We start from the raw sequence: 25035 nt of genomic DNA on the forward strand, positions 1-25035 counted from the left end.
GGAGGGGACGGAGAAAAAGACAAATCAATAATGTCTAGTAAGGGTGAGTGTCTATTGTACAAAGACAAAAAAACAACACCTAAGTTTTTCGCATAAACTTTTCATACAAAATAACAAAGCACAATTCATAAAAGTATTGAGCATCAATTTAACCGCCTCTCCTTATAGTTTATTTTGATTATATACAAACCGTCATGGCACAACATCCACATAAATAAAATTCACTCACATAAAGTGATTTCGTCTGAAGTAGTCTTCACGATAACACATCATTATAAATATTTAAATAGACATGTTATCGTAGATACATACATTATACATTAAAGTAAACTTTGGAAGAGAAGGGTATAGCAGGTGTGTATTGTGTGTAACAAAGCTAAGAAAAACAAAAGAGAAGGAAAGTATAGTAATAACAGGGAGAAATAAAAGAAACTCCCAAAGACAGAAGAAGTAGGTAGCAGGAGGGAATTGAAGGAGAGGAAGGAAAGAAAGGAAGGGGAACAACAAGACGATGAAGATGAAGATGGCGACGGCGAGGGCGACGGCGATGCGAGGTCGGGCGTGGTGAGAAAGAGAGAGAGAGAGAGCGCCCAAATCAACCTCCGGATCCACCTCTCCCTGCCCGCCGGTAAGCCTCCGCCTCCCTGCCGTCGCCATTTCTTCCCCCCACCCAAACCCTAGATCCACCCTCCTCCCCCGAGATCTCCTCGATCCCCCACATGGCCGACTCCTTCCTCGCCGACGACCAGACCGACGCCGACTTCTTCGACAAGCTCGTCGACGACGACGACGACCCCGCCCCTCCACCTCCTCCTCCTGTCCCCGCTCCTGCCTCCCACCACCAGCAGGACCCGCCCTTGCTTCCAGACGTTTCCTCCCTCAGCCTCGCCGACGACGATGCGCAGTCTTCCCCTGCCGTCGAGGCCCCAACGGACTCAGGGAAGGCCGCCGTCCACCACACAACGGTCAAGCAGGTACAGTGGGCCTCGTTTGGAGGCGCTGCTGACGATGGGGCTGATCCCTTCAGTGATCTCTCTGCAAGCGCCGGTGGTGATGACGGCTTTCTTGGGAGCATGCCTGGGAACCACAGCTCCGTCCTTGGGACCGTGGAGGCATCCGATCAAGGGATCCTCGGTGCTACCCAGACCTTGGATGCTCAGGTGACGGATCAGGATTTTTTCGGTGGCACCTCCAATCAGAATGCCGATGTACAGCAGCAGCAGCAGCTGGAGCAGAGCGCAACTGGCGCGCTGGACTCCACAGATCCCAAGTATTTGGAAAGCATTTATCCTGGGTGGAAGTACGACGAGGTGACACAGCAGTGGTACCAAGTCGACAATTCGGATATGCATGGTAACGCCACCCAGGTTGACACCAGCACTGAGAATGTCCAGCAGCAGTTGGCCGCTACTTACATGCATAACTCGACACAGTCAGCGCTAGAGACAATTGCGGAGGAGGGCACCACCACAGGGGGTGTATCCACCTGGGGACAGGGGGGCACCTCGGAGTACCCGCCCAACATGGTATTTTACGCTGAGTACCCAGGCTGGTACTTCGATACCAACACACAGCAGTGGCAATCGCTTGAGTCATACCAGCAGGTTGGGACAGCTAACGCTGTTCAGGATGGAGCAAACCATGGTGTCCTTGCATCTTCTGCTGACGCAAATTATAGCGTCAAACAGACCGTGGATCTTCCTGCCCACAATCAGGTGGCCCAACATAACTCTTTCTCAAATAGCTATAGTTATCAGAGCCAGTGGCAGACAGATTCATTCAGTAGCTCTATGCAACCTGAAAGCGCAACGGCTAGTCTACCAAATAGTTTTCAGGTCTCTGGTCAGCATGCTAATGCTGAATCTTTCAATTCCTCTGCAAATAGTCAAGTTAGTTTTAACACTGCCAATACCATTACAAGCCATTATGGCAGTGTGAACTTAGAATCGTCAAGTACTCAGGATGATTACAGCACAATTGGTGGTCAACAAACCAGTTACAAGAGTTTCGAACCTCTCACAGGTCATCAGACTGGTTACAAGGGGTTTGAACCTTCTACCGCCCATCAGACAAGTTATAAGTCATTTGAACCATCAGCAGTTAACCAAAGCAGTTACAAGCCATTTGAACCTTCCAGCGATCACCACCAGGGTGGTTACAAGGGCTTTGAGCCTTCCACAAATCACCAGGGTGATTACAAGGCATTCGAGCCATCCACACATAACCAGGGTGGTTACAAGGGATTCAGTCCTTCCACGGTTCAGCAGGCTGGTTACAAGGGATTTGAAGCTTCTGCAGGCCATCAAACTAATTTCAAGGGATTTGAACCTTACTCAGGTCAGCAGGCTGGTTACATGGGGTCCCTGCCTGCTACAGGTCACCAGTCTAGTTACATGGGGTTTGAGACTTCTTCAAACCAAGGTTATGGTGATGCCAACAATGTATCAAATAATCAAAGCTTTTCTCCAATGGAGAGCATGTACGGAAGCCATAACCAAGCTCAGGCAAGCCCCCAAGTGCCTTTGTCAAACAGCTACCTCAGTACTGATAACTCCAAGAACTTCTCTCAGCAACAATTTCTTGGTCCAAATGCTCCACACTTGCAATTTGGGCAGTCCCTGCATGAAGAGAGGTCATCGGCTGGGCGTCCACCACATGCTTTGGTTGCTTTTGGGTTTGGAGGGAAGCTTATAATTATGAAAGAAAACAACTCAATGGCCACAAACTATGACACTGGAAATCAGGTATAGTAACGGTTCCTTTTGTGATATACTTTTAGTTATCAACCAAAGTTATATATGTTAAACTACTAAAACATTCTATTTTAATTTTGCAATTCAAGGGAAATTCTAGTGGCATGGTATCAGTTCTTAATTTATCAGAGGTGGTCACGGACAAAGATGATGCTTTAAGTGCCAGTAACGGTAGTGCACTTAGTTACTTCCATGCTTTATGTCGTCAACCTGTTCCTGGCCCTCTTGTTGGGGGAAGCGCTGCATCAAAGGATGTGAACAAATGGCTTGATGACATGATTGCACTGTATGAATCATCGACTAGTGAATTCCAGAGAGGTGATCCTCGCAAGTTGCTTATTTCTTTGTTGAAGATACTATGCCACCACTATGGGAAACTGCGTTCACCTTTTGCTTCTGACCCAACACAAGAGGTATTTTCTGGCTTTCATGCTCTATTTTATTGCATATATACTTATGTTTTTACCAAAACAGAGTTGGATATAATGAATGATCCACTTAATTAACTAGTGTTTAATACATAGAGGGCAAGCTTGTACTACTTTTAATACGATGGACATGTCTAAAATTTAGCTTAACCTTATTGTTTGGCCTTTCACCTTTGTATCTCCGACTCTCATTTGAATTCTCAATGATAGGAGGCGGATGGTCCAGAAATGGCAGTAACTAAGCTCTTTTCATCTTGTAAGAGAAGTAGCATTCAAATGGGGGATTTTGGATCCCATGTTCGTTGCATGAAGAATATTCCCTCTGAAAATCAGATGCAGGTGATTGTTATTTATATTACATGGATGTGGAATTTAGCTAAGTCCTAAATGTCCCCAGCTGAGGCAGCTGCTTTGCTTGTAGGCTGTTGCGCAAGAGGTCCAAAATCTTCTAGTTTCTGGGAGAAGAAAAGAAGCCCTTCAGTGTGCCCAAGAAGGTCAATTGTGGGGGCCTGCAATCATACTTGCTTTGCAACTTGGTGATAAGGTTTGTTTGACTTAATAAAACCTTCTTGTTTGTATTTCAATAATTTGCTTGATTTGCCTATGAGGTTTTCTTTTCCTTAATTTAGTTTTGTTCATACTATTTTTCTGATCGGTGGTGCAGTTTTATGTCGATACTGTGAAGAAAATGGCCCACTGCCATTTTCTATCCGGATCACCTTTGCGAACATTGTGCCTTCTCATTGCTGGACAACCTGCAGATGTTTTTACTGCAGACGGCAACACTTATAGCAACTATGGTTCTCAACAGCCTATGGAGGTAATGCATAATTAATAGTTTTCCTTTGATCATTACAGGATTATTCTGTAGTTTAGAAGAAATAGTAAGAATTGTTCTTAACTTATCATAGCATTTGCCTGTCCCATGACGCTGCTTTGATTTTTTCTTAAAAAAGATGTGTCTGGCTCCATCGATACCATCTCCATCTCATTATTAGCTTTCTGTTTAAATAACGGCTCAGTTTATAATTTGTTGTTTTTGTGGCACAGCCTAGTCCTAATGGCATGTTGGATGACTGGGAGGAGAATTTGGCTATCATAACTGCAAATAGGACAAAAGGTGATGACCTAGTTATTACCCATCTTGGAGATTGCCTTTGGAAAGAGAAAAATGAGGTTTGTATGATTGTATTTGCAGAATTAACATTTATTTCTGCGGCCAAGTACCTTACATGCCTTTTGATACAGGTTGCAGCTGCGCATTCATGCTATTTAGTTGCTGAGTTAAATATTGACTCATACTCTGAAAGTGCAAGGTTATGTCTCCTTGGCGCAGACCACCTGAAGTGCCCTCGAACTTTTGCCAGCCCTGAAGCCATTCAGGTCTGTTACTGCCAGCTGTTATCAGCAATCTTGTCTGAAAGCTCTTTATATTTTTTTTAGCGATTAATTAATGTTAGCAATTAGCATTATTTATAAGCAATTATTGCATAGATACATAGGCTGGAACACAAAATTGTGTGTAACCTCTAACCTGGCGCTTGATTTCCTTTATTTTTTACTCTGCCGTCCCCTTTTCTGGACTAATATTTTGATATACAACAACAGAGGACAGAGATTTATGAATATGCGAAGGTGCTTGGTAATTCTCAGTATATCCTGCTACCCTTTCAGCCATATAAGCTGATATATGCATATATGCTTGCGGAAGTGGGAAGGGTTGCTGATTCTTTGAGGTATGTTGTTGATTTGTACTTGGTGAGCAAATGACTTCAATGCTGTACACTTTCACATTATGACCCAACTGAATCTCCTTAAAGGTATTGTCAAGCATCTATGAAGGTGCTGAAAGCCTCTGGCCGTGCCCCAGAATTGGAAGCATGGAAGCAATTATTTTCCAACCTGGAGGACAGGATACGCACTCACCAGCAGGTAAATCCGTACAGCTTATTTTGCGTTGTAGCTGAGCTCCCCATTGTCCCAATTAATGCACTTACATTGATTGCTGTTGTTTAGGGTGGATATGGCACAAATCTTGCCCCTGCAAAACTAGTTGGAAAGATTTTCACCTCACTCGATAAATCTATATCGCGCATGATGGGTACACCTTCTGCTCCACTTCCACCATTGCCACAGGGCACTGTTAGTGATAAGGAGAGCTATGCTGCACCTGCGGCTACAAAATTTGCAAATAGCCAATCAGTAATGACCATGTCATCGTTAATGCCATCTTCATCAGTGCAGTCTATGAATGAGATGGCAGATAATGGTGTTAATGGCAGGAAGATTGCACACAACAGAAGTGTTTCTGAACCGGACTTCGGCAGAACCCCGAAACAGGTAATTATGTTGTCCTCGGTTGAGGTAGATGCTTAGATAGGCAGTAGGTTCTAATTAGTGAATGCTGAGTGACAAAAATCTTATTTTTCTGTTTGTTTGAAAAATAACAGGGTGCTGGATCGGACAGTGCGCAGAGCAATGCACCAGGATCTGGTAGTTCTCGCTTTGGTTGGTTAGGCTCCACACTGCAGAAGACAATGGGACTTGTTTCAAAATCCCACCGGCAGGTACTTAACTGAGCTAGTTCAACCATCTTGTTCAGTTTCTCTTCCCCATAGTAAATCTAATACCAAGATCTTCCCCATGTCTTGAAGGCCAAATTAGGGCAACAAAACAAGTTTTACTATGACGAAAAGCTGAAGCGATGGGTGGAGGAAGGTGCTGAGATTCCTGCCGAGGAGCCTCCTCTCCCTCCACCTCCAACAAAACCCTCATTCCAGAATGGTGTGGCAGAGTATACATTAAATGGCCCCATGAGTACAAGTCACACTCCTAATGGAGTCACAGATTGGAAATCTTCAACTTCTTCAGAGCATGGTTTGGGGATGCCACCAATTCCGCCTAGCCAGAACCAGTTTTCTGCCCGTGGACGAATGGGTGTCCGGTCCAGGTAATATAACGATGATACTGCCATTTGCTCATGTCTTTTTTGATATTTCTGTAAACATATTAACCAAGGGGAGCTGTGTTTATTTGTAGATATGTGGACACGTTCAACAAGGGTGTATCTGGAGGAGCGGTTCCATCCTATAACAAGCCGGCTGTTGCATCTGTGACACCACCGAGTGGTGCCAAATTCTTTATGCCCACTGCCACCGTTGTCGCTGCAGAGCAGATGCCTAACCAAGCAGCGGAGACACATGGTGAAACCTTTCATCCAGATGAACGTTCATCCTCACCCCCAGCTGAAACGTCATTTTCTTCACCACCACCAGCAACACAATTTTCAGCACCACCAATGGTGCCTACCATTCAGCGTTATCCGAGCATGGATAATATCGCTACCCCCAACCATGGATCCGGGGTGTCATCGGGAAGTAACAGCAGCTCATTCTCAAGATCAAGGGCAGCATCATGGAGTGGAACGTACTCTGAACAAATTAATGCTGTGGCAGGTGCTAGATCACCTGACGGGCAGACCATGCCATCGCCCCTGATGCCTGGCAAACCGTCACATAGTCGGTCCAACAGCAACTCATCTGTGCAGTTCAACAGTTTGACAGAGGATCTTCATGAGGTCGAGCTCTGATGGTATGACCCATGATTTCGCAGAAACAACCTTGGTAAAAACCTGATCCTCTCTCTCAGCAAACCCCTAGGGAAGGGAGGGGAAAAGGAGAGGGATTGTTTTACAGTAAATGAAGGGAATGCCACAAATGAAATGGACATCCCGGATCTTGCACAAGGTTGCGTGATCTGGAGTCAAGTGAGGTGTGCCCCCCTGTACTCCTACATAATTGGGTTTTTTGAACATTTTGTAGCTATGTTGGTTATGATTTAGAGAGAAGGGAAAAGAGCTGGGTGTCCTTTTTTACATGTGGGAAGCAGCATGTGGACACCATTGTACAGATAATCCACCCCAGCCCTTCCCCATTATTATTCATTGAAGACGCAAAGAAATGGGAATTTCACCCGCCAACCATCCTTTTTGGTCATTGTATTATCACAATTTTTTTTACCCTTTTTTCATATTTTTTGGAGAAGGATAGAAGAGAGAGAGAGAGAGAGAGCTCATCTGTCTGAATATTCTAGTGTAAGAAAGAAAGCCTTGACTGCGTAGAGAGTGTTGTTATACTGTACTGTTCCTATACCGTGATGATGATATATTTTATTCTTTGGAGTCAGTGAATCAATACTCGAGTAAAATCTTCGTCTTGCTTCACATCGTGAAGAAAGAGCTGATACCGTGTTTATGGATATTACTTCTTGTACGGTGTTGTTAACCAGGCGTTCTAAAAGATGGAGAAGTGATTGATTCATGTCATGAGTTTGTGTGCTTATATAACATAGGCAACCCGAAGCCAGAACCATATGTTCTTTCGTGCATAACGACTGGATGAATAAAGTTTTTTGGAAATAAATTAGCCTATTGTTGCATCTTATTTGTAGGGGCATTCAATTATTTGTAAATGCTACAATAAATCGTTTAAGAGTTTGTCATTATATATGTTTATTATGACATGTAGATCCAAAATACATTGCTTAATTGTCATATTTTAAGAGTAGCAAATGCTTAAACATCCATATTTTTAGAGGTGTATAGATGAAAGTCAAGGCAGACCAATTCAATCCACCACTCTTTTGTTGACAATCAGGATCACATGACACACCATATGCCTCAAAAAATATGATCTTTTACTTTATGTGTCAAACAAATAGGAAAATTTTGATCTTTTCATCTCACTTGCCAAACAAATAGCTAGGATCAAACTCCAAAAAATATGAATGACCTAGGTCATCCTATCTTGTTATAAAGTTAAATAACAAAATTTAAAAAGTTTTCTAAGGAATTTATGTATGTAAAAATATACTCCCTTCACCCTATAATCTTTGTCTATTTTCTTTGTCACACAAAAATTTTATTTTTAGAATCATTATATTGAAGTTTAAGAGGATGACGACCTTCTTGGAGTATGAGATAGTAGTGGTCAAACTTATTGGAGTGTGATCGTGGCCACAGCCCTAAATCATGCATTGTTTCTTAGATTATTGGTCAAATAAATCATGCATTGTTTATTTCATTTTCATGCTTGATGTACTGGTTTAATTCTGGGCCCTTCATAGGAGTATAATAAATACAACAAAAGGAACCTTGTTAATATGTTCTTCTCCAAATCATCATTTATTTATTTGTCTTCCTCGTGTATTCTCTGTTTGGTCGGTGCATTGTTAATATTATTCTTAAAAGCTGCAGTTGAGTTGGCACAAGTGCGATATTTCTTCATCTGCGCGTGTAGTTCCTAAAATTTTTTTCCAAAAACATCACATCGAATTTTTAGACATCTAAATAAAACATTAAACATAGATGAACCAAAAAACTAATTGCACAGTTATAAAAGAAATCTTGAGACGAATCTTTTGAGCCTAATTAGTCCATGATTAATCATAAGTACTACATTAACCAACATGTGCTAATGACGGATTAATTAGACTCAAAAGATTCGGCTTACGGTTTCTAGGCTAGCCGTGAAATTTGTTTTTTCATTTGTGTCCGAAAACCCCTTCCGACATCCGGTCAAATGTTCGATGTGATGTTTTTGCTAAAAAATTTTGGCAACTAAACACCAACTGAGTTGATTGGTCGTCATTCTTAGATGGTGTTTAGATTGAGAAAATTTTTGGGAGAAGTATCACGTTAAATGTTTGACCGGATGTCGGAAGGGGTTTTCGGACACGAATAAAAAAACGAATTTCATGGCTAGAAACCGCGAGACGAATCTTTTGAGCCTAATTAATTCGTCATTAGCACATGTTGGTTACTGTAGCACTTATGGCTAATCATGGGCTAATTAGACTCAAAAGATTCGTCTTAAAATTTTTTCCATAGCTATGCAATTAGTTTTTTGGTTCATCTATGTTTATGTTTAATGTTTTATTTAGGTGTCTAAAAATTCGATGTGATGTTTTTGAAAAAAAAATTTGGGAACTAATCAAGGCCTTAGAAGCAGCAGGATCGGATCGAGAAGGTAAAAGAATCTTGTTCCTAGCGGTCACAGCGTGTATGAATTCAGGACTCAGAATTCCTATGAAAGAAGCTTCCAATCTGGAAGAAATCGGCATCCCAGATCAAAACCAAAATCCAACACGCATTTCTTCATGTCAATGGAATGGAATGCATGGAAGGGAAGGGGACTGGAAGGTGAACACTTGGAAAAAAGAACAGAAGACCAATTTTCCATTCTTCATAAGGAATTGAGCTTTTCATAGCTCACCTTTTGATAATTTTGCTACCAAAGCATAACTCTTCTCCGAGAAACTGAGGGATGCAAGAGCCAAAACCAGCGAACTGCCGCCGGTTCCAGGACAGGGTTGCTTCCAGGGCACAGTTTTTCCATCAGCATCCGTACCAGAAGGCGTCACTAATTACAAGTCTTTCGTTGACGGTGTGCCAGATTCGGATCGAGTCTTTCGTTGAATTACAAGGTGGAAACAAGCAGTACTAATGACTCGCTGGTATCGTATAAGTAACGTTAAAGGAAACCAAACCTCTCAGTTTTTTTAAAGAAAATTTATTTAGGACATCCTTGGTGTGAAGAATTTTCTAACTTAAACTAGAGAAATTTGGAAGTGTTTCATGTGGAAATGCTGTAAATTTTCTGTGTTAAGAAGATGCCTAATTAAAGCACTTCGGTCATGTTGTTGACTTGTTTCTCTCCTTACTAATACTAATACAGAATTTCTCGTTTGTCGCACGCATGTTTTTCGAACTACTAAACGATATATTTTTTTTGAAAATGTTCTATAGAAAAAGTTGCTTTACAAAATTATTTTATCTATTTTATATTTTTTAATAATTAATTAATTATATACTAATATATTATTATGTTTTCCACGCCGAATAACTATTGATACTCATCTGAACACGGCCTTCTTCCTCCTAAAACACGCTCCTCCATTTTGATTTGTCATTTTATACAATGACATGGTAACTATTTGTTGACTAAATTTTATCTTTTAACCATTAGTGCTCGATAAAGTGAGAACAAATACATTAGAATTTAAAAGGTGAATAATAAATATCTAGTTGTTTGCTAAAGTGAAGACCGTTCTAATCTTTTTTATTTGTATTGTTACGGATGTATGTGTATAAGATGGGTTTAAAAAATAAAATGAAAAAAGAAACAGAGGAATTATTAGCTGACATTCAAGAATAGGCTACTCCTGCATTGCTGTTTTATTATTGTTTCCAATGTGCCACGGTGAGCGGTTTATACGCGTTTATATATAGTGGCGATGATCACCGCCACTACTTATTTGTGCGCTTTTGACATTTATTAGCGGGCCGGCACTTTTGAATTTATTAGTTGCCATATGTAAATAAAGAAACGTATGATATGACGTGCTCCTAGTTGATAGGCAACGAGATTTTTTTACAAATATACAGTAGTAGCAGTAACACAAATGCTGAAATCAACTTAGGAAATATTTTTCTATGCGTCAATTAGTAGGAAGGAAGGACAGAAATATACTATGCAGCAGCATTAAATCTGGACGTTATTGTTCATATGCAGAAATGTATGGGGCATATGCTTGGAGTAATATCTATGCATTTCCTTTGAAATGGTGTATGTATTACACGTACCCAAGATGTGTCTTATATTGTTTCGTGTTAGGCACAAAGTAAAACAGAAAGGTTCAAGTTGATTATGCAGGTCGGCACATATGAATGCAATGTACTTGGAGTTGATTATAAAATTAAATTGGCGTGTATCGACATTCTCAATACTTACTTTTAAGAGCATGAAAACCATCAACGCCTCAGTTTTCACATGGTTGGTAAGTACCCTAAGATCCAAAGCAAAATTAGCAATCACTCACTCCATATTTTAACAGATAATACTATACTATTAATTATTATTACATATATAATTATTTGTCTAATCTAAAAATATCAACGGTATTATCTACAATATTAAAATAGAAATGCAGAGGTGTTATCTGTTTCGTCGGTTCTCAAATGGTTAAAAACTATCGTCTCGGAACCGAAACCGCTGACTGTAACTGTAAGCGGTTTCCCATTGGTTTATAAGGTGGAGGGGGAAGAAGCAACTGTCCATCCAGAATCCACAATCTTTTGAGAGGAGAGATCCACATCGGCAGGCAGCCAGGCAACTGAGCCAAGGATGAAGAAGGCGACGTCGCTGTCGGAGCTCGGGTTCGACGCGGACGGCGCGTCGTCGGGGTTCTTCAGGCCGGTGGCGGACGGCGGGTCGACGACGCCGACGTCGCACCGGCGGCGCCTGACGAAGATCTCGGTCATCGGCGCCGGCAACGTCGGGATGGCGATCGCGCAGACCATCCTGACGCGTGACATGGCGGACGAGATCGCGCTGGTGGACGCGCTGCCGGACAAGCTGCGCGGGGAGATGCTTGACCTGCAGCACGCGGCGGCGTTCCTGCCGCGCGTGCGCCTCGTCTCCGACACCGACATGTCCGTGACGCGGGGGTCGGACCTGGCCATCGTGACGGCCGGCGCGCGGCAGATCCCCGGCGAGACGCGGCTGAACCTGCTGCAGCGGAACGTGGCGCTGTTCCGGAAGATCGTGCCGCCGCTGGCGGAGCACTCGCCGGAGGCGCTGCTGCTGATCGTGTCGAACCCGGTGGACGTGCTGACGTACGTGGCGTGGAAGCTGTCGGGGTTCCCGGCCAGCCGCGTCATCGGCTCCGGCACCAACCTCGACTCCTCCCGGTTCCGCTTCCTCCTCGCCGAGCATCTCCAGGTCAACGCGCAGGACGTCCAGGTCAGAGTTTTCTCCATTGCTCCTCCTCTTCCATACCATTGCCCAATACCACCGCATCATCTGGGGCCTACCTACCATGTCCATGTGGCTTCCCACCCACCCACTTCACCCTCGTGATGACATGGCAGCCTTTCTCCCTTCTCCATGGTCCATGGATGCCTACCTGACTTCTTTTAACTTTGCCATGTGACAAACGGCATCACACTACTGCCAACTTGACACCTAGAAAATACTATTACCTCCCTCAGTTTACTTTTCACTTGTTAGACCCAATATTTTTTTTAACTTTTTTATGATTAATATTTTTAATGTTACTGGATGAATAATACTTTATGTGTGACTAATTATTTTACGTTTTTTATAATTTTTTTAATAAGACAAATGATCTGAACATAGAAATTAAAAAATAAAATTATTATGAGACGGAGGTAGTACCATTTCTATTGTATATTATGATTGATACTAAGAAAATAAGTGAAAATGACAGCAGAAAGAATGCGATTGGTTCAAAAGAGAACATATGTAAATGAATTAAATAAAAAATAGCTGTGACTGATTGAGAGGCGAATAGGAAAAAAATATCTACTGTCTCTGTCCTCTAGTGATTAGGGTTGACAACGAAAAAGACTATATTATCGCTTAATAACGAGGAATAATATGTATGAAAATGTAGGTAGTGATAAAATTAGAACTTTAAAGGAAGGATGTTTGATGAGACAAGAAATACTGTAAGTAGTGTTAAAAATATAATATTATATAATATTTAAGTCCTAAAAAATACTTACTTAACGAAAGAACTAAATTTTTACGATATGTTAAAAGATGGAGTGCTAAAAGTAGGTTCATTTTAATAGGAGTGAGTACTAGGCCATGCTCTTTCATTAGATATTTAGATATTAGTGCTGAGCTCTAAGCATCGTATCAAGTGGGAGATATTATTGATGCTCTAACTTGTTTAGTTTGTAAAAAGTTTTTGCAAAAACATCAAATCAAGTTTTTGACACCTATTTGAATTATTAAATGTACTCTAATTACAAAACAAATTTCAGATTCCATCTGGAAACCGCGAGACGAATCTTTTGAGTCTAATTAATCCGTCATTAGTACAAGTTGGTTACCGTAGTACTTATGGCTAATCACGTCATAATTAAGCTTAAAAGATTCGTTTCACGATTTCTCACGTAACTGTGTAATTAGTTTTAATGTTCATGTATATTTAATGCTTTATTTAGGTGTCCAAAAATTTAATTTGATGTTTTTGCGAACTAAATGGGGCCAGAATAGAATGATATGCCACATCTGGCTGATATGCTTGATAGGACTAGGATCGATTACTCCTTTAGTTTATTGATAACTGACATTGAGCGCCGTTCACTTTTGAACTTTGGTGGTGTTGAGATTGAGAAAATTTTTAGGAGAAGTGTCACGTTAAATGTTTGATCGGATGTCGGAAGGGATTTTCGGACACGAATGAAAAAACGAATTTCATGGCTAGCCTAAAAACCGCGAGACGAATCTTTTGAGCCTAATTAATCCGTCATTAGCACATGTTGGTTACTGTAGCACTTATGACTAATCATGGGCTAATTAGGCTCAAAAGATTCGTCTCAAGATTTCTTTTATAACTGTGCAATTAGTTTTTTGGTTCATTTATGTTTAATGCTTTATTTAGATATGCAAAAATTTAATGTGATGTTTTTAGAAAAAAAAATTAGGAACTAAACAAGACCTTAATTAATGAGAATGGAATTGAAATGGCAGGCGTACATGGTGGGAGAGCACGGGGACAGCTCGGTGGCGATATGGTCGAGCATGAGCGTGGCGGGGATGCCGGTGCTCAAGTCGCTGCGGGAGAGCCACGAGAGGTTCGACGAGGAGGCGCTGGAGGGCATCCGGCGCGCCGTGGTGGACAGCGCCTACGAGGTGATCAGCCTCAAGGGCTACACCTCCTGGGCCATCGGCTACTCCGTCGCCAGCCTCGCCGCCTCCCTCCTCCGCGACCAGCACCGCATCCACCCCGTCTCCGTCCTCGCCTCCGGCTTCCACGGCATCCCCCACGACCACCAGGTCTTCCTCAGCCTCCCCGCCCGCCTCGGCCGCGCCGGCGTCCTCGGCGTCGCCGAGATGGAGCTCACCGAGGAGGAGGCCCGCCGCCTCCGCCGCTCCGCCAAGACGCTCTGGGACAACTGCCACCTGCTCGACCTCTAAATCTAATCTATCTCTCTCTCTCCCCCCACTACTAATCCACTCCTACTACTATCCTAATCAACATCAACTACGTACGTCCAATAATTCCATTCATCATCACAAGTCATCCTATCAAGTAAAAGCGTCATCGATCTCATACTGTATCCGTATTTGTGTGCGTTTGCGATAAAACTGGAACAACGATCGTTTTCATTTTGTACTATCATGTAATTTACCAGCTGATCCAGTTCCTCTCTTAGCTCCCTGTCATTGTTACTATCGAGACATGCTTAAATTTTTACGGACCCTATATATTGCATGATCATTCACCTCAACTTACGCTAAAAAGGCATTAACTTAACAGTTTGGTGGCAAGACACAGCACTGGAAGGGATACAGGGGCATTCACGGCGCAGTCCTATTTGTGTGGTCTAAATATCACGAAGGCTGAAAGTTTGAAACCATAGGCCTCACGGTATAAATAGTCTTTAAGTTTGTATGTGTCCCTGGTATATTTTATACGTGAGTCCTGTAATTTCATCAATTTATATAGATATGTAAAGTTTTACGGTAACAATCACTCTCAAGAAACAAGTTGTAATATATCTCAAATTCTTCCCCACTCCTCTCTTCGGCACCGGCGAATGCCCTCTACTCCTGCATCAATGGTGGGCAACCATCGTTCTCTCTCCCTCCCCTTGGTCCACAACTATTGCTACAACAACCCATGCGGCCAGCTCCTCTACTCTTCGTGCTAACAAAGAGCAAGACAGCTTGGTTGCAGGCAAGGTACGAGATCGGTGGTAGATCTAGATAGGAGCTCGCTAAATCTATGAAGACGTGCCATGGTGGCGGTGATAGAGGCAACGACATCGATCTCCGACAATGGCGTTGTGGTTGAGGCAGCGATGTAAATGACGGATACGTACGCTCAAAGCGAGAGTCTTGGTAAGCAGGGGGCTTAGGACAGCTACCTCGGCGGCATAGCGATTTAGTGGGGTCATCAGAGTCAGAGTGACACGCTCCCTTCCGACGTTGCTCTATCCATGAATCTGTGGCACCGTATGTTTTTGCAGGGCATATTCACGTTCGTTACTATTATGATAATGGTATTATAGCCATTGATGTGTTTACCCATAGAAAAATATACGTACAATACATGTCGTGATGCCGATGTCATAAATATAAGTCTTTAGGTACCACATTTTACACTAAAAAGTATGGTAATTTGAGATATTTTTTAAGAATGATAAAAAACCTAAATATAACGGTAAGGGATCTAAGGCTGCGTTAGGATGAAGGGTAGGTAAGTTAACTTATCTGGTATGGAAAACGTAGTAATAGATTAGTACATGATTAATTAATTATTAATTATTATAAAATATAAAATAAATTAATATGATTTTTTTAAAACAACTTTCCTATAGAAATTTTTTTAAAAAATAATCTATTTAGCAGTTTAGAAAGCGTGCGCGGGGAAAACAAAAATGGCCGAACGAAGCCCTTAAGTCCACCTCCGCGACGGCATAGGCTCCCAGATGAGATGACCCTAAAGAGAGGCAGGGGACAGCGGGAAGGTGGTGGATAGAGAAATTTCATCGCCGGCCCGTAATAGTGCAGAGAAACAGCGGCATCGATGGGACAAAACATGGTGCACTCCACTCCACCTCCACTCGGTCTGCGTCCTGCACATGGCGACGCCTCCTCCTCCTCCTTCTCTCTCTCTCTCGCTCTCTCTCTCGTCTCTGTGTGTGCGTGTGAGTGCGCGTGGCGTGCCGATCGCGCGGAGGCGGAGAGATGAGATCGGAAACCACGTCTCAGTCACTCACAGACACAGACACAGACACGCGGGACCCACCCCACCCCACCCCTTCCTTGTCTTCTTCTCCTCCATCAACTTCACATCCCGTCCCCCCCCCCCCTCGCTCCGCATTGCACGCACGCACTTCGCTCACAGCCATGGACCTCTTCCACCTCCTCGACCTCGACGACCACCCTTTCTGCCCCTTCCCCTTCCCCTTCCCCACCTCCTCCTCCTCCTCCTTCCTCTCCGCCGCCGCCCACCACCACAGCTTCGACAACCACCCCTTCTTCCCTTCATCCTCCTCCTGCCCGCTCGGCTTTACCTCCTACGACGCTCACGCCGACGCCGCCTTCCGCCACCTCGACTTCGACCTCGACCTGCCGACCCCGAACCCTCTGACCCTCGACCCCTTCCTCCTCCACTGCCTCTCCCGCCGCGTCTCCGCGCTCGAGCTCGCCGCTACCCCGCCCCCTCCCCAGCCCCCGCGCCGCAAGTACACCTACGAGGCCGAGTACGCCGGCAGGAAGATCAAGTGGACCACCCACCACAGGCCCGACGGCGACCGGATCTTCAAGTGGGAGGCCGACCTCGATACCCCCAACGAAGTGGGCTTCGACCGCAAGTGGAAGTGGGAGTCCAAGGCCTCCGCCACCGGCGCCACCAAGGTCAAGTGGGCCAAGGAGGTCAAGGGCAAGGGATGGCTCCACCCATGGTCGCACGCGTACTCCGTCGAGGAGCTCTTCGGGGACGACGACCACGACGACCACCACCACCACAAGGTAGACAAGCCGGCGCACAAGAAAGTCAAGGAGCACACGAAAGAGGACGAGAAGAAGAAGAGCAAATCTAATGTCGAGATCGTTGAGATCGAGGACAACACTGCCGGATGCGTCGCCATCAAGAAGGTCACATCTTTTCCTCTACATTCTTTCACTATTTATTTATTTATTTCTTTTGATTGGAACGGGCCGGGAATGGATTTGGTCCAACCGATCTCCCCCAAGGTTTGATTTTTTACGCCGGCTACTGTTCCGAGTTTCAGATCCAGTAGCTCTAGTCTCAAGCTTGCGAGGTTTGCAATTCGATTTGCTCAAATCCGCTGGAAACAATCAGATCGGGTTTGGGGGTCCTGACTGATGTTTCTATATATAAAACAAAAAAAATGTAGTATTATCTAGCAAGGATCATGATTATCAAGAACATATATATAAATTTGCGTGTCTGCTGACAACATAACATTGCTCCTCTTTCTCAAGGCATTTGCAAGCAGCTACGGCAAGGGCAAGAGAAAGGAGCTGTCGCCACAAGACGCTGCATTGCTCATCCAGATGAACTACAGGGCTCACCTAGCCCACCGCTCACAAGTGCTGCGCTGCCTTCGTGATCTTGCGGTTGCCAAGGCCAAGCTCAAGGAGATTAGGTCCTTGTTCTACAACATCTCTTACCGGCACCGCATTTCACGCGACTCTGAAGAGCGTCAGAGGTTTGCCGAGAAAATCATTGTCCTGCTCCTCACTGTTGACTCCCTTGAGGTAAACTCGTCACTCATTTTGATCTTGCCATTTTTCATTAACAGTTGGCACTTTCCAAATTGCATTCCAGAGAAGTACTCCTTTTACAGTTATTTTTTTTTCTCATTATGGCAATGCATGTGATCATCCGAGTGTAAACATGACTGCAAACCTTGTCCAATTTCCTTCTGATGGTTTACAATCTTTGCTGAATGTATGATTATGAATACCTGCAACAGCATATGGTGCAGATTGTTATAAATGGAACATATCTGCTACTTAATTGTTATTTTAAAAAGAATCATTTGACCGCTTAATTGTTATTTTTAAAAAAATCATTTGACCGCCATAAAGAAACAAGAATATGGTGCAGTTTGTTATAAATGGAACATTAAGTGCCATGAATTGTTTTAAATTGATGATCTTTTGGCCGTACGATTCATGTGCCAATGTTTCGTGCTTACTAGGGACCGGACTATATGGTTCGCAATGCAAAGAGGTCTATGCTGGAGGAGCTGGAGGGGATGCTGGAGATCGTAGACCCTCAGCCACCAGGGAAGCCGAGGACTCTGAGCCGCAGAAAGTTTGATCTCCCTGAAGGTAGAGCGATCTCCAATGAGATGAGGAGTGGTGTCAAGAATGTCGTCAAGATTGTCGAGGAGGGCAAGTGAGAAGCGCATCACCTTCGATTCTAGTGCCTCGTGTATCCTACGAAGATGCTTGATGAGAGACCTTTCTGAATTTGTTTTTCTAGAGTTGTTGTTGCTTGTAATGCTAGCTGTATGATCCATCTTGAACTTGGTATTATGTTCTGATAGAGTAATTGGAGCTTCTTTTAATCCACTTGGTGTTTGAGGGAGCTTCTTGTAGAACTCTTTCATTATCTGTCGTATGGAATAAATATAAGACCATCACCACGGTCTGGTATGGTTCTTTTATCACTTGTTTAGGATGGGTGCACAAAAATTCATGGAAGACATTCCACGTCGTAAGATTTTCTCAGATTTATATGGGTACTATTGATCTAGATATATACAAACAATATGTTGATCTATGAAATTAAAATAGAGCTAGAAAATCTTATAATATAAATAGAGAAAGTAGGTATTTGATTTCAGTTTACACGTATGTTTTTGACATCGCATCACTGTAAACACCCTTTGTACTCAAGTTACTATATCTCGAGAAACAAATTAAACGCTAGAAATTGTGGCATCTTCCAGCCCCAGAAGGCAAGTGGACTAACAGTGGGTACAAGGGGGACTGTTTGTCGTACACGGAGTTTTATCCTAAGTCTAAATTTGTAAAAAAAATTCGTAAATAATAGTTGGCTTAATTAACTCAGGAAAAATCCCTCTAAAGAGATTAATTTAATTAAATCGAGGTTCGCAAATCGATTAACTGGATTTAAACTCAAATTGCAGAAGTATAAAATTTGGCCAAACAAATTAATTAAAATTCGGCAAAAGTGGGGTTTTCCTTTTTCCCTCTTTTTTCTTTCTTTTTTCCTTCGTTCTCAAAATGGGGCGGAGTCCAATTTTCCTCCTCTTCTTTTTCTTTTTCCTTTTTCTTTTTCCCCTCTCCCTTCCCGGGCCGGCCCAGCCGAGCCGGCCCATCTCCCCTCTCGGCCGGCCCAGCCGAGCCGGCCTTCCCGCCGCGTGCGCCTCCCTCCGCCTGGGCCGCTGGCAGCTCGGCCCAGCTAGCCGGCCCAGTTCCCTTCGCCCGCGCCTGCGCCGAAGTCCGCGCCGCCTCCCCACCGCTTCCGAGCCGGACGCCGCACCGCCGTCGCAACGACCGCCGCAACTATCGCTGCCGAGACCGCGTCGTGGCCGACGCGGACTCCGCAACCACCGCCCCGCCCTAGCCGGCGCCGTCACCCTATAAAAACCCCCACCTCTCCGCCCCGCCGCCACTTTTCGCCTCACCCGTGCACCGTCGCTTCCTCGCCGCCGTCGACCGATCCTGTTGTCGGTCGTCGGACGTCGCCGCCTACCCGCGTCACCACCTCCGCCTTGCTTCGCCGGCTTTCCGCCACCTTCACCGCCGCCGGTGGGGCACCCGAGCGCCCTCGTCGCCTTCTCGCCCTCTCCACCGTCGCGCCCGACCTCGTCGCCCGCGCACCGCCGTTCGCGCTTCGGCCGTCGTCGCCTCCGCTCCGTTCGCCGTCACCCGTCCCTCCTCCTCGCCGACTCGCTGCCACCTCCGTCGTCGTCGGTGAGCATCCCCCTTCCTTTCTCCTTTCCCTTTTCCCTCTACGCTCGCCGCCGCCGGCACGCTTGTCGCCATCGCACGCGCGTGTCGTTCACTGCCACTGACGCGCCGTCCCGGCGCCATCGTCGTCGCCTTCGCCTCGCCGTCGCCGCACGGTCGTCGTGCCGCCGCTGCCGGCGCCCGCCTCCACCTCCCGTGAACCGTCGCCATCGCCCCGACACCGTGCGTTGCCGCCCGTCGCCTTGCGCCAATCGCCGTAGTTGCCATCGTTGCCCCAGTCGCCGGCCGATGCCGTCGCCGTCGTCGCCCTCGCGCCGTCGATCCTTGCCGTCGCCGCTCGCTCGCCGCCGCCGCCGTCTTCCCCTCCCGGTTGCGCTCTCCCCTCCTCTGTTCGGGGCCCACGCGCCAGTCGCCGGCCACCTCTCCCCTCTCGCTCCCTCTCACGCTGACCGGCGGGTCCCACCCGCCAGTCATTAGCCGCCGCCCTTCCCTTCCTCTCTCCTTCCCCGTGGTCCCACCTGTCATCCTCCCCTCGCCCCTCCCACCGACGGGTGGACCCCACCTGTCGGCACGCCCTCTCCCCTCCGCTGACATCAGCGCCCCATTTAATTGCACTATAATTGATTTAGGACTTTTCTGTTTAGTTAAAACCCAGAAAACTTCTAAAATTCATATCTAATTCATCTAGTCTCCGTTTAGGCCCATTCAAATTTCATTAAATTCATAAAATTATCAAGAATCCATTAAAAATACTTTCTTTTACTGTTTCAGTAGAGTTTGTGTCTGTTTTATTTATTTTTGTGCTTTGTCACTTAGATTCGGACTCCGCCGAAGAGCCGGTTTATTTCGAGATCGTCGCCGAAGTACTCCAGGGGCCAGAGCAAGGCAAGTGGCACTCATCTTTGATCATATTGAACCTATTATTGCAAATTCTCCGCTTTATTTATTCAAATATGCATTGTTTTAATTAAAGTATTCACTATATTTATTTTCCGGGTAATCCCTATTATTATACCGTTGTTTACCCAACTTTATTCATGCTAGACTGGGGGTAACTTGACTAGAGTTAGGCCTATGTTAATGCTTAGCCGTGCTTAGATCAAGTAGCTCATGGAATCATTTAATAATCATGATTAGCTCTGAATAACTGTAATAATAATTCATTACCCGATTCGGGTTAATGCCAACTAAAATATTGCTAATGGTGGGTCGTGGGTGCTTGGTTTTGAGAGTCGCACCCATGACAATTAAGGACCGGTTCGCAGGAAACCCTGAAAGTTATTTCCGTGCTAATCACAAGCCAAAATGGGCAACGGTAGGATTTAGAGTGTAATTACGAACTATTCGACGTACCCATGCAAGGGTGAGCGTGATGGAGTATGGATGTGAGTCGTGGTGTAACGATGACCTATGCTGCTTCCGGATTCACCTAGGTACAAGAGGGGGTTGCCCGACTTGGTTTAAAGGAGGGGCGAAACTTGAAGTGTGGTGCGATTGAATAGGGAGGGTTATGCGACGAGTCCTATCATAGTTCCCTTTTCGGTATGCCATGGTGGTATGTCGGCGCACGTTCAAGTATAGTGGGACTATGTCTTGTGGGTACAGTAGTACACCTCTGATCAGAATAAAATCTATTCAAATAGTCGTGCCCACGGTTAAGGGCGAGCTGCCAGCTTCACTGCGATTAGTTGAACCTTTAATGACCTGGGTGAACTAGCTTTCGCTTGGGATTGCTGCAGCGTGGTGTAACGTTGAGTAGTGGTTGGGCCTGTTGCAAAGTGGTGTAACGTTGGACAGTGTTGTGGTATTTTACAACTATTATTTATTTATCCTTTAACGTATTTCATTGCCTTTATTCGGTTTAAGCTCTGTTATTTATTTAAGTGCTGCTTTATTGCAACTAACCCTAAGCCTATCCTTGATGATCCTTATGCATCATTTATACCCTCTTTTCCGTGCTACTTGTTGAGTACGGTGGTTTGTACTCAGTCTTCCTCAATTTCCCCCCTCCAGAGTTAGAAGTGGAATCCGATGGAGGTGACTCACTGGAGTGAGCTGGTCTGCCGTCGAAGCTTTGCCTGTGGACTGGAGCCGTACCCGCTGGAGCTAGTCTACCTTTCTTTCCGCTGCATTTTTTCATTAGAATAAGTGTTATTTTCAGTTGTTTCTAAGAACGATGGTTATGTAATCAACATTTTCTTTTTTGTACTCTGGCTGGTCCTGGACAGGGATTTTAATACATAATTAAGTTCAGAAATTCGTGTGAGGAATTTCTGGGCGTGACACTATTTGAGGGAGCTTTAGATTCTGAGAAGCAGTTGCTTGCTAGCTAGCTTCTAAGAATATGAAAAAACTCCTAAACCCAGCTTCTCCAGCTTCTGGATTTTTAGTTCATTTTTCAGAATCTATAAATACAGATTCCCAAAAACTTTGGACCGTTTAGGACAGCTTCTTGCGGAAGCAGCTTTTGAAAAAAACCGTAGCTGGGAGAAGCTCCCCAAACAGACCCAAGGCCCCAGAAGAGTGAGTTTGGTTGTAGGCTTAACTTTATCCTGGACGTAGTTTCGTACAGCAACGACTGCTCTCGATGCTTCCTTGAGCACATCCTCGCTAACAAGCCAGCACGCAATGCCGCCACTGCTCTCTGTGCAACAATACGTATAACCACCCCGAAGGGTGTGTAACACTCGACGCTCTAGTGAGACTGTGGCCTTGACAATGCAACACGTTAGCTCAACCAAGCTCTTTGCGGAGCTAAACCCCCTTAAAAAAAAACTATTCTATGCGCTCTCTCTCTTCTTATAAGGCTTAAACCCCCCTCCACTCCCTTTCAATGGCCTAAAATCTCTCTTCTAGCCTGGTCAAACCTCTCTCCCGTTGATCAAATCCGTCTTTTGACCTTCCTCCACACCTTATATTTGTCAACTCTCGTCTATTTAAAAATGCAGTAACACGAAGTCGAAAATACAATAACATGTCTTATAAAATGCAATAATAACATCAAAATATAGTTATGACAGACTAGTATTTAATCACATTTTTAGCTCTCTCACATACATTAGTTGTATTGTAGCAATAGTATGCAGTTACTGTACCTCTATCATAATGTTACTCTACTTCTATCATGACGTTATTGTAATTGTGCAACACATATGTTACTGCACTTATATCGCGATGTTAATATAATTATATCACAACGTTACTGTAATTGTGCAGTAACAATACACATATTTTATAGCAATATAGCGTTATTACTACATACTCTCTGTGTTCCAAAACAAATCGACTTTTTAGTTTTTAGATACAATGTTTAACTTTTCGTCTAATTAAAAAAAATTTACGATTAACAATTTTATTTTTATTAGATGATAAAACATAAATAGTACTTTATGTGTGACTATTTTTAAAAAAAATATTGAAAAATGTTTAAATAAGACAAATGATCAGATGCTCGACACAAAAACCGAAAAATTGATTTTTTTTATGGGATGGAGGGAGTAGAAGGCACATCATTACTGCTATTATTGATATTTCTTAAGATTTCAAACTTCAAACAATTTTATCTCTCACCTCCTATATTATTTTTTAAAAACGTTTATACCACATTGTTAGAAAAAAGTGCTCTAAAAAGTAGATCCCTCATGGGTATGTTTTGACGCTGTTACTGTAAATCAATCGTCGTGTTACTATATTTTTGTCATCGGGTTACTGCATAATTTTTGTGAGGCGAGAGGTGAACCTAGATAGACATGAGGTAAAGCCTATAAAACGGTTAACCTATGGAGTTAACCCTTTAATCAGACTTTAAATAAAGTGGGGATGGTTTTTGGGCCTTAAAAAGAGTGGTGGGGGGTAGAATGAGTCTTAGGAGGTCTTGGAAGCAAGGGCCAGTCCAGAAGAAGCAGATGAATCTAGAGCAAGGATGTACTACACCAGGAGGAGGACCAGAGGCTGGTAAGAAATCGAATATATTTGTCATCTCTGAGTAGAAAAATGGTGTAGGGCCTATAATCGTTGATTAGGGATGTATGTTACTCGGATTTAGTGTGCTTCGATTTAATTGCAGCACACACAAGCATATCCATTTGGTACACGGTATTCAGTCTTGTGCATGGAAATGTTTAACTGTTTAGTGAATCCTGTCCATTCCCTGACATTGTAGTGCAATATGAAGTCAATTGTATATATGTCTAATTTGGTCATGTCAAACAGGGTATATTGCCACTGATTAGTAACATCCCTGCTTCATTGTTCTCACTGGTTTAGCACATCCCTTCCATGATCAACTTAAAAAGTATTTGCAATTTTTCCACTTACATACAGAAATTTGATTATATTTTATTTAGGTAAGCGCATGGCTGAATAATTCAACGGATCCTATCGAGGAAAATGCACGGAAGGGAGAGACCTATTGGACTAAGGTGACCGAGCCTTAAAATGAAACCACACCGGAGGAAAGAAAGAGGGACATGCAGCATTTGAAGGGGCATTGGCACAAGACCACAAAAAAGGTCTCTCTGTTCAAGGGATGCTACAGTCAATTGAGAGACGCGTATGCTAGCGGGCGGAGTGATGGACAACTAATGGAGCAAGCTCTTGAGATGTACCAGAGTCGTCAAGGTACCCAATTTCAGTACGTTCATTGGTGGAAGGCAGTAGCGGACTCTCCGAAGTGGAATGTGTACATTTCAAGTGGAGGGTCGGGGCATAGGAAGCATACACCAGATCTGAATAGAGCAGCTGAGAACATGGTGCGTCCTATTGGGATAAAAAGAGCAAAGAAGACGAGGGGTACAAGCTCAGAGGTCGCTTCAGAAGCGAAGGAACACTTGAAGTCTTTGGTTGATGCGCATGCCAGCCAAAGGGAGGAAATGTAAGGGTGAAGGAGTTGCAGCAGAAGCTATCTGACCAGCGAGTTGAGGCTGCCAAATTCCAGCTCAAGGCTGCACAAGAGAAAAAAGAGGCTAAGTTGCTGGAGCACAAGGAAATGGTGCTCAAGAAATTGGGTGAATTTCTGCAGATTGATACTTCCAAAATGATGGATTGGGCTAGGGATGCCCATGTGAGGACTGTCTCCCACCTCATGGATCAGCTATGGGGTAGGAGTGATAGCACTCCTACTGTTTAAATACAAGTCCACGTATTTAAAATAGCTAGCAATACATTTCAGATCTATGACACATTCTTATTATATGCTATTTTCTATTTTCAGGTCACAGCAAGTCGACTTTTGTGATCAATCTTGATTGATCAGTTGGTTATTATGTTCATCAGACTTTTGGGATCAAGGAATGGAACTTTTGGGAGCAAGGACTGCAACTTTTGGCCACAGCCGCCAAC

The 25035-nt window shown here is 44.1% G+C and overlaps 3 protein-coding genes across 3 annotated transcripts; all 3 read left to right on the forward strand.

Moving 5' to 3' along the window:
• The first annotated feature begins 514 nt into the window (after window positions 1-514).
• Window positions 515-7440, forward strand: LOC102701327 (protein transport protein SEC16A homolog). Its single transcript, XM_006646702.3, has 13 exons — window positions 515-2744; window positions 2843-3166; window positions 3392-3520; window positions 3603-3725; window positions 3846-4001; window positions 4232-4357; window positions 4430-4564; window positions 4790-4917; window positions 5002-5113; window positions 5198-5521; window positions 5632-5748; window positions 5836-6131; window positions 6221-7440. The coding sequence occupies exons 1-13, from the start codon at window positions 720-722 to the stop codon at window positions 6768-6770; spliced, it is 4545 nt and encodes a 1514-aa protein (XP_006646765.2). The 5' UTR covers window positions 515-719; the 3' UTR covers window positions 6771-7440.
• Window positions 7441-11203: 3763 nt separating this feature from the next.
• LOC102701608 (L-lactate dehydrogenase A) lies at window positions 11204-14407 on the forward strand. The gene is made up of 2 exons (XM_006646703.3): window positions 11204-11982; window positions 13744-14407. Exons 1-2 carry the CDS (start codon window positions 11365-11367, stop codon window positions 14188-14190), a joined length of 1065 nt encoding a protein of 354 aa, XP_006646766.2. The 5' UTR covers window positions 11204-11364; the 3' UTR covers window positions 14191-14407.
• A 1691-nt stretch (window positions 14408-16098) lies between these two features.
• LOC102722276 (BAG family molecular chaperone regulator 7) lies at window positions 16099-18425 on the forward strand. The gene is made up of 3 exons (XM_006648147.2): window positions 16099-16878; window positions 17230-17505; window positions 17952-18425. Exons 1-3 carry the CDS (start codon window positions 16129-16131, stop codon window positions 18153-18155), a joined length of 1230 nt encoding a protein of 409 aa, XP_006648210.2. The 5' UTR covers window positions 16099-16128; the 3' UTR covers window positions 18156-18425.
• Window positions 18426-25035: the final 6610 nt, after the last annotated feature.

Source organism: Oryza brachyantha, chromosome 2 (genome assembly GCF_000231095.2).
Source record: "Oryza brachyantha chromosome 2, ObraRS2, whole genome shotgun sequence".
NCBI classification, from domain to species: domain Eukaryota; kingdom Viridiplantae; phylum Streptophyta; class Magnoliopsida; order Poales; family Poaceae; genus Oryza; species Oryza brachyantha.

Excerpts from the sequence above, each read along its gene's own strand:
- LOC102701327 (XM_006646702.3), top strand. The coding sequence starts at position 720 with ATGGCCGACTCCTTCCTCGCCGACGACCAGACCGACGCCGACTTCTTC. Across the intron at positions 3,167-3,391 it reads CTTCTGACCCAACACAAGAG|GAGGCGGATGGTCCAGAAAT; the intron begins GTATTTTCTGGC and ends TCTCAATGATAG. Across the intron at positions 5,114-5,197 it reads GGATACGCACTCACCAGCAG|GGTGGATATGGCACAAATCT; the intron begins GTAAATCCGTAC and ends GCTGTTGTTTAG.
- LOC102701608 (XM_006646703.3), top strand. The coding sequence starts at position 11,365 with ATGAAGAAGGCGACGTCGCTGTCGGAGCTCGGGTTCGACGCGGACGGC. Across the intron at positions 11,983-13,743 it reads TCAACGCGCAGGACGTCCAG|GCGTACATGGTGGGAGAGCA; the intron begins GTCAGAGTTTTC and ends TTGAAATGGCAG.
- LOC102722276 (XM_006648147.2), top strand. The coding sequence starts at position 16,129 with ATGGACCTCTTCCACCTCCTCGACCTCGACGACCACCCTTTCTGCCCC. Across the intron at positions 16,879-17,229 it reads GATGCGTCGCCATCAAGAAG|GCATTTGCAAGCAGCTACGG; the intron begins GTCACATCTTTT and ends CTCTTTCTCAAG. Across the intron at positions 17,506-17,951 it reads TCACTGTTGACTCCCTTGAG|GGACCGGACTATATGGTTCG; the intron begins GTAAACTCGTCA and ends CGTGCTTACTAG.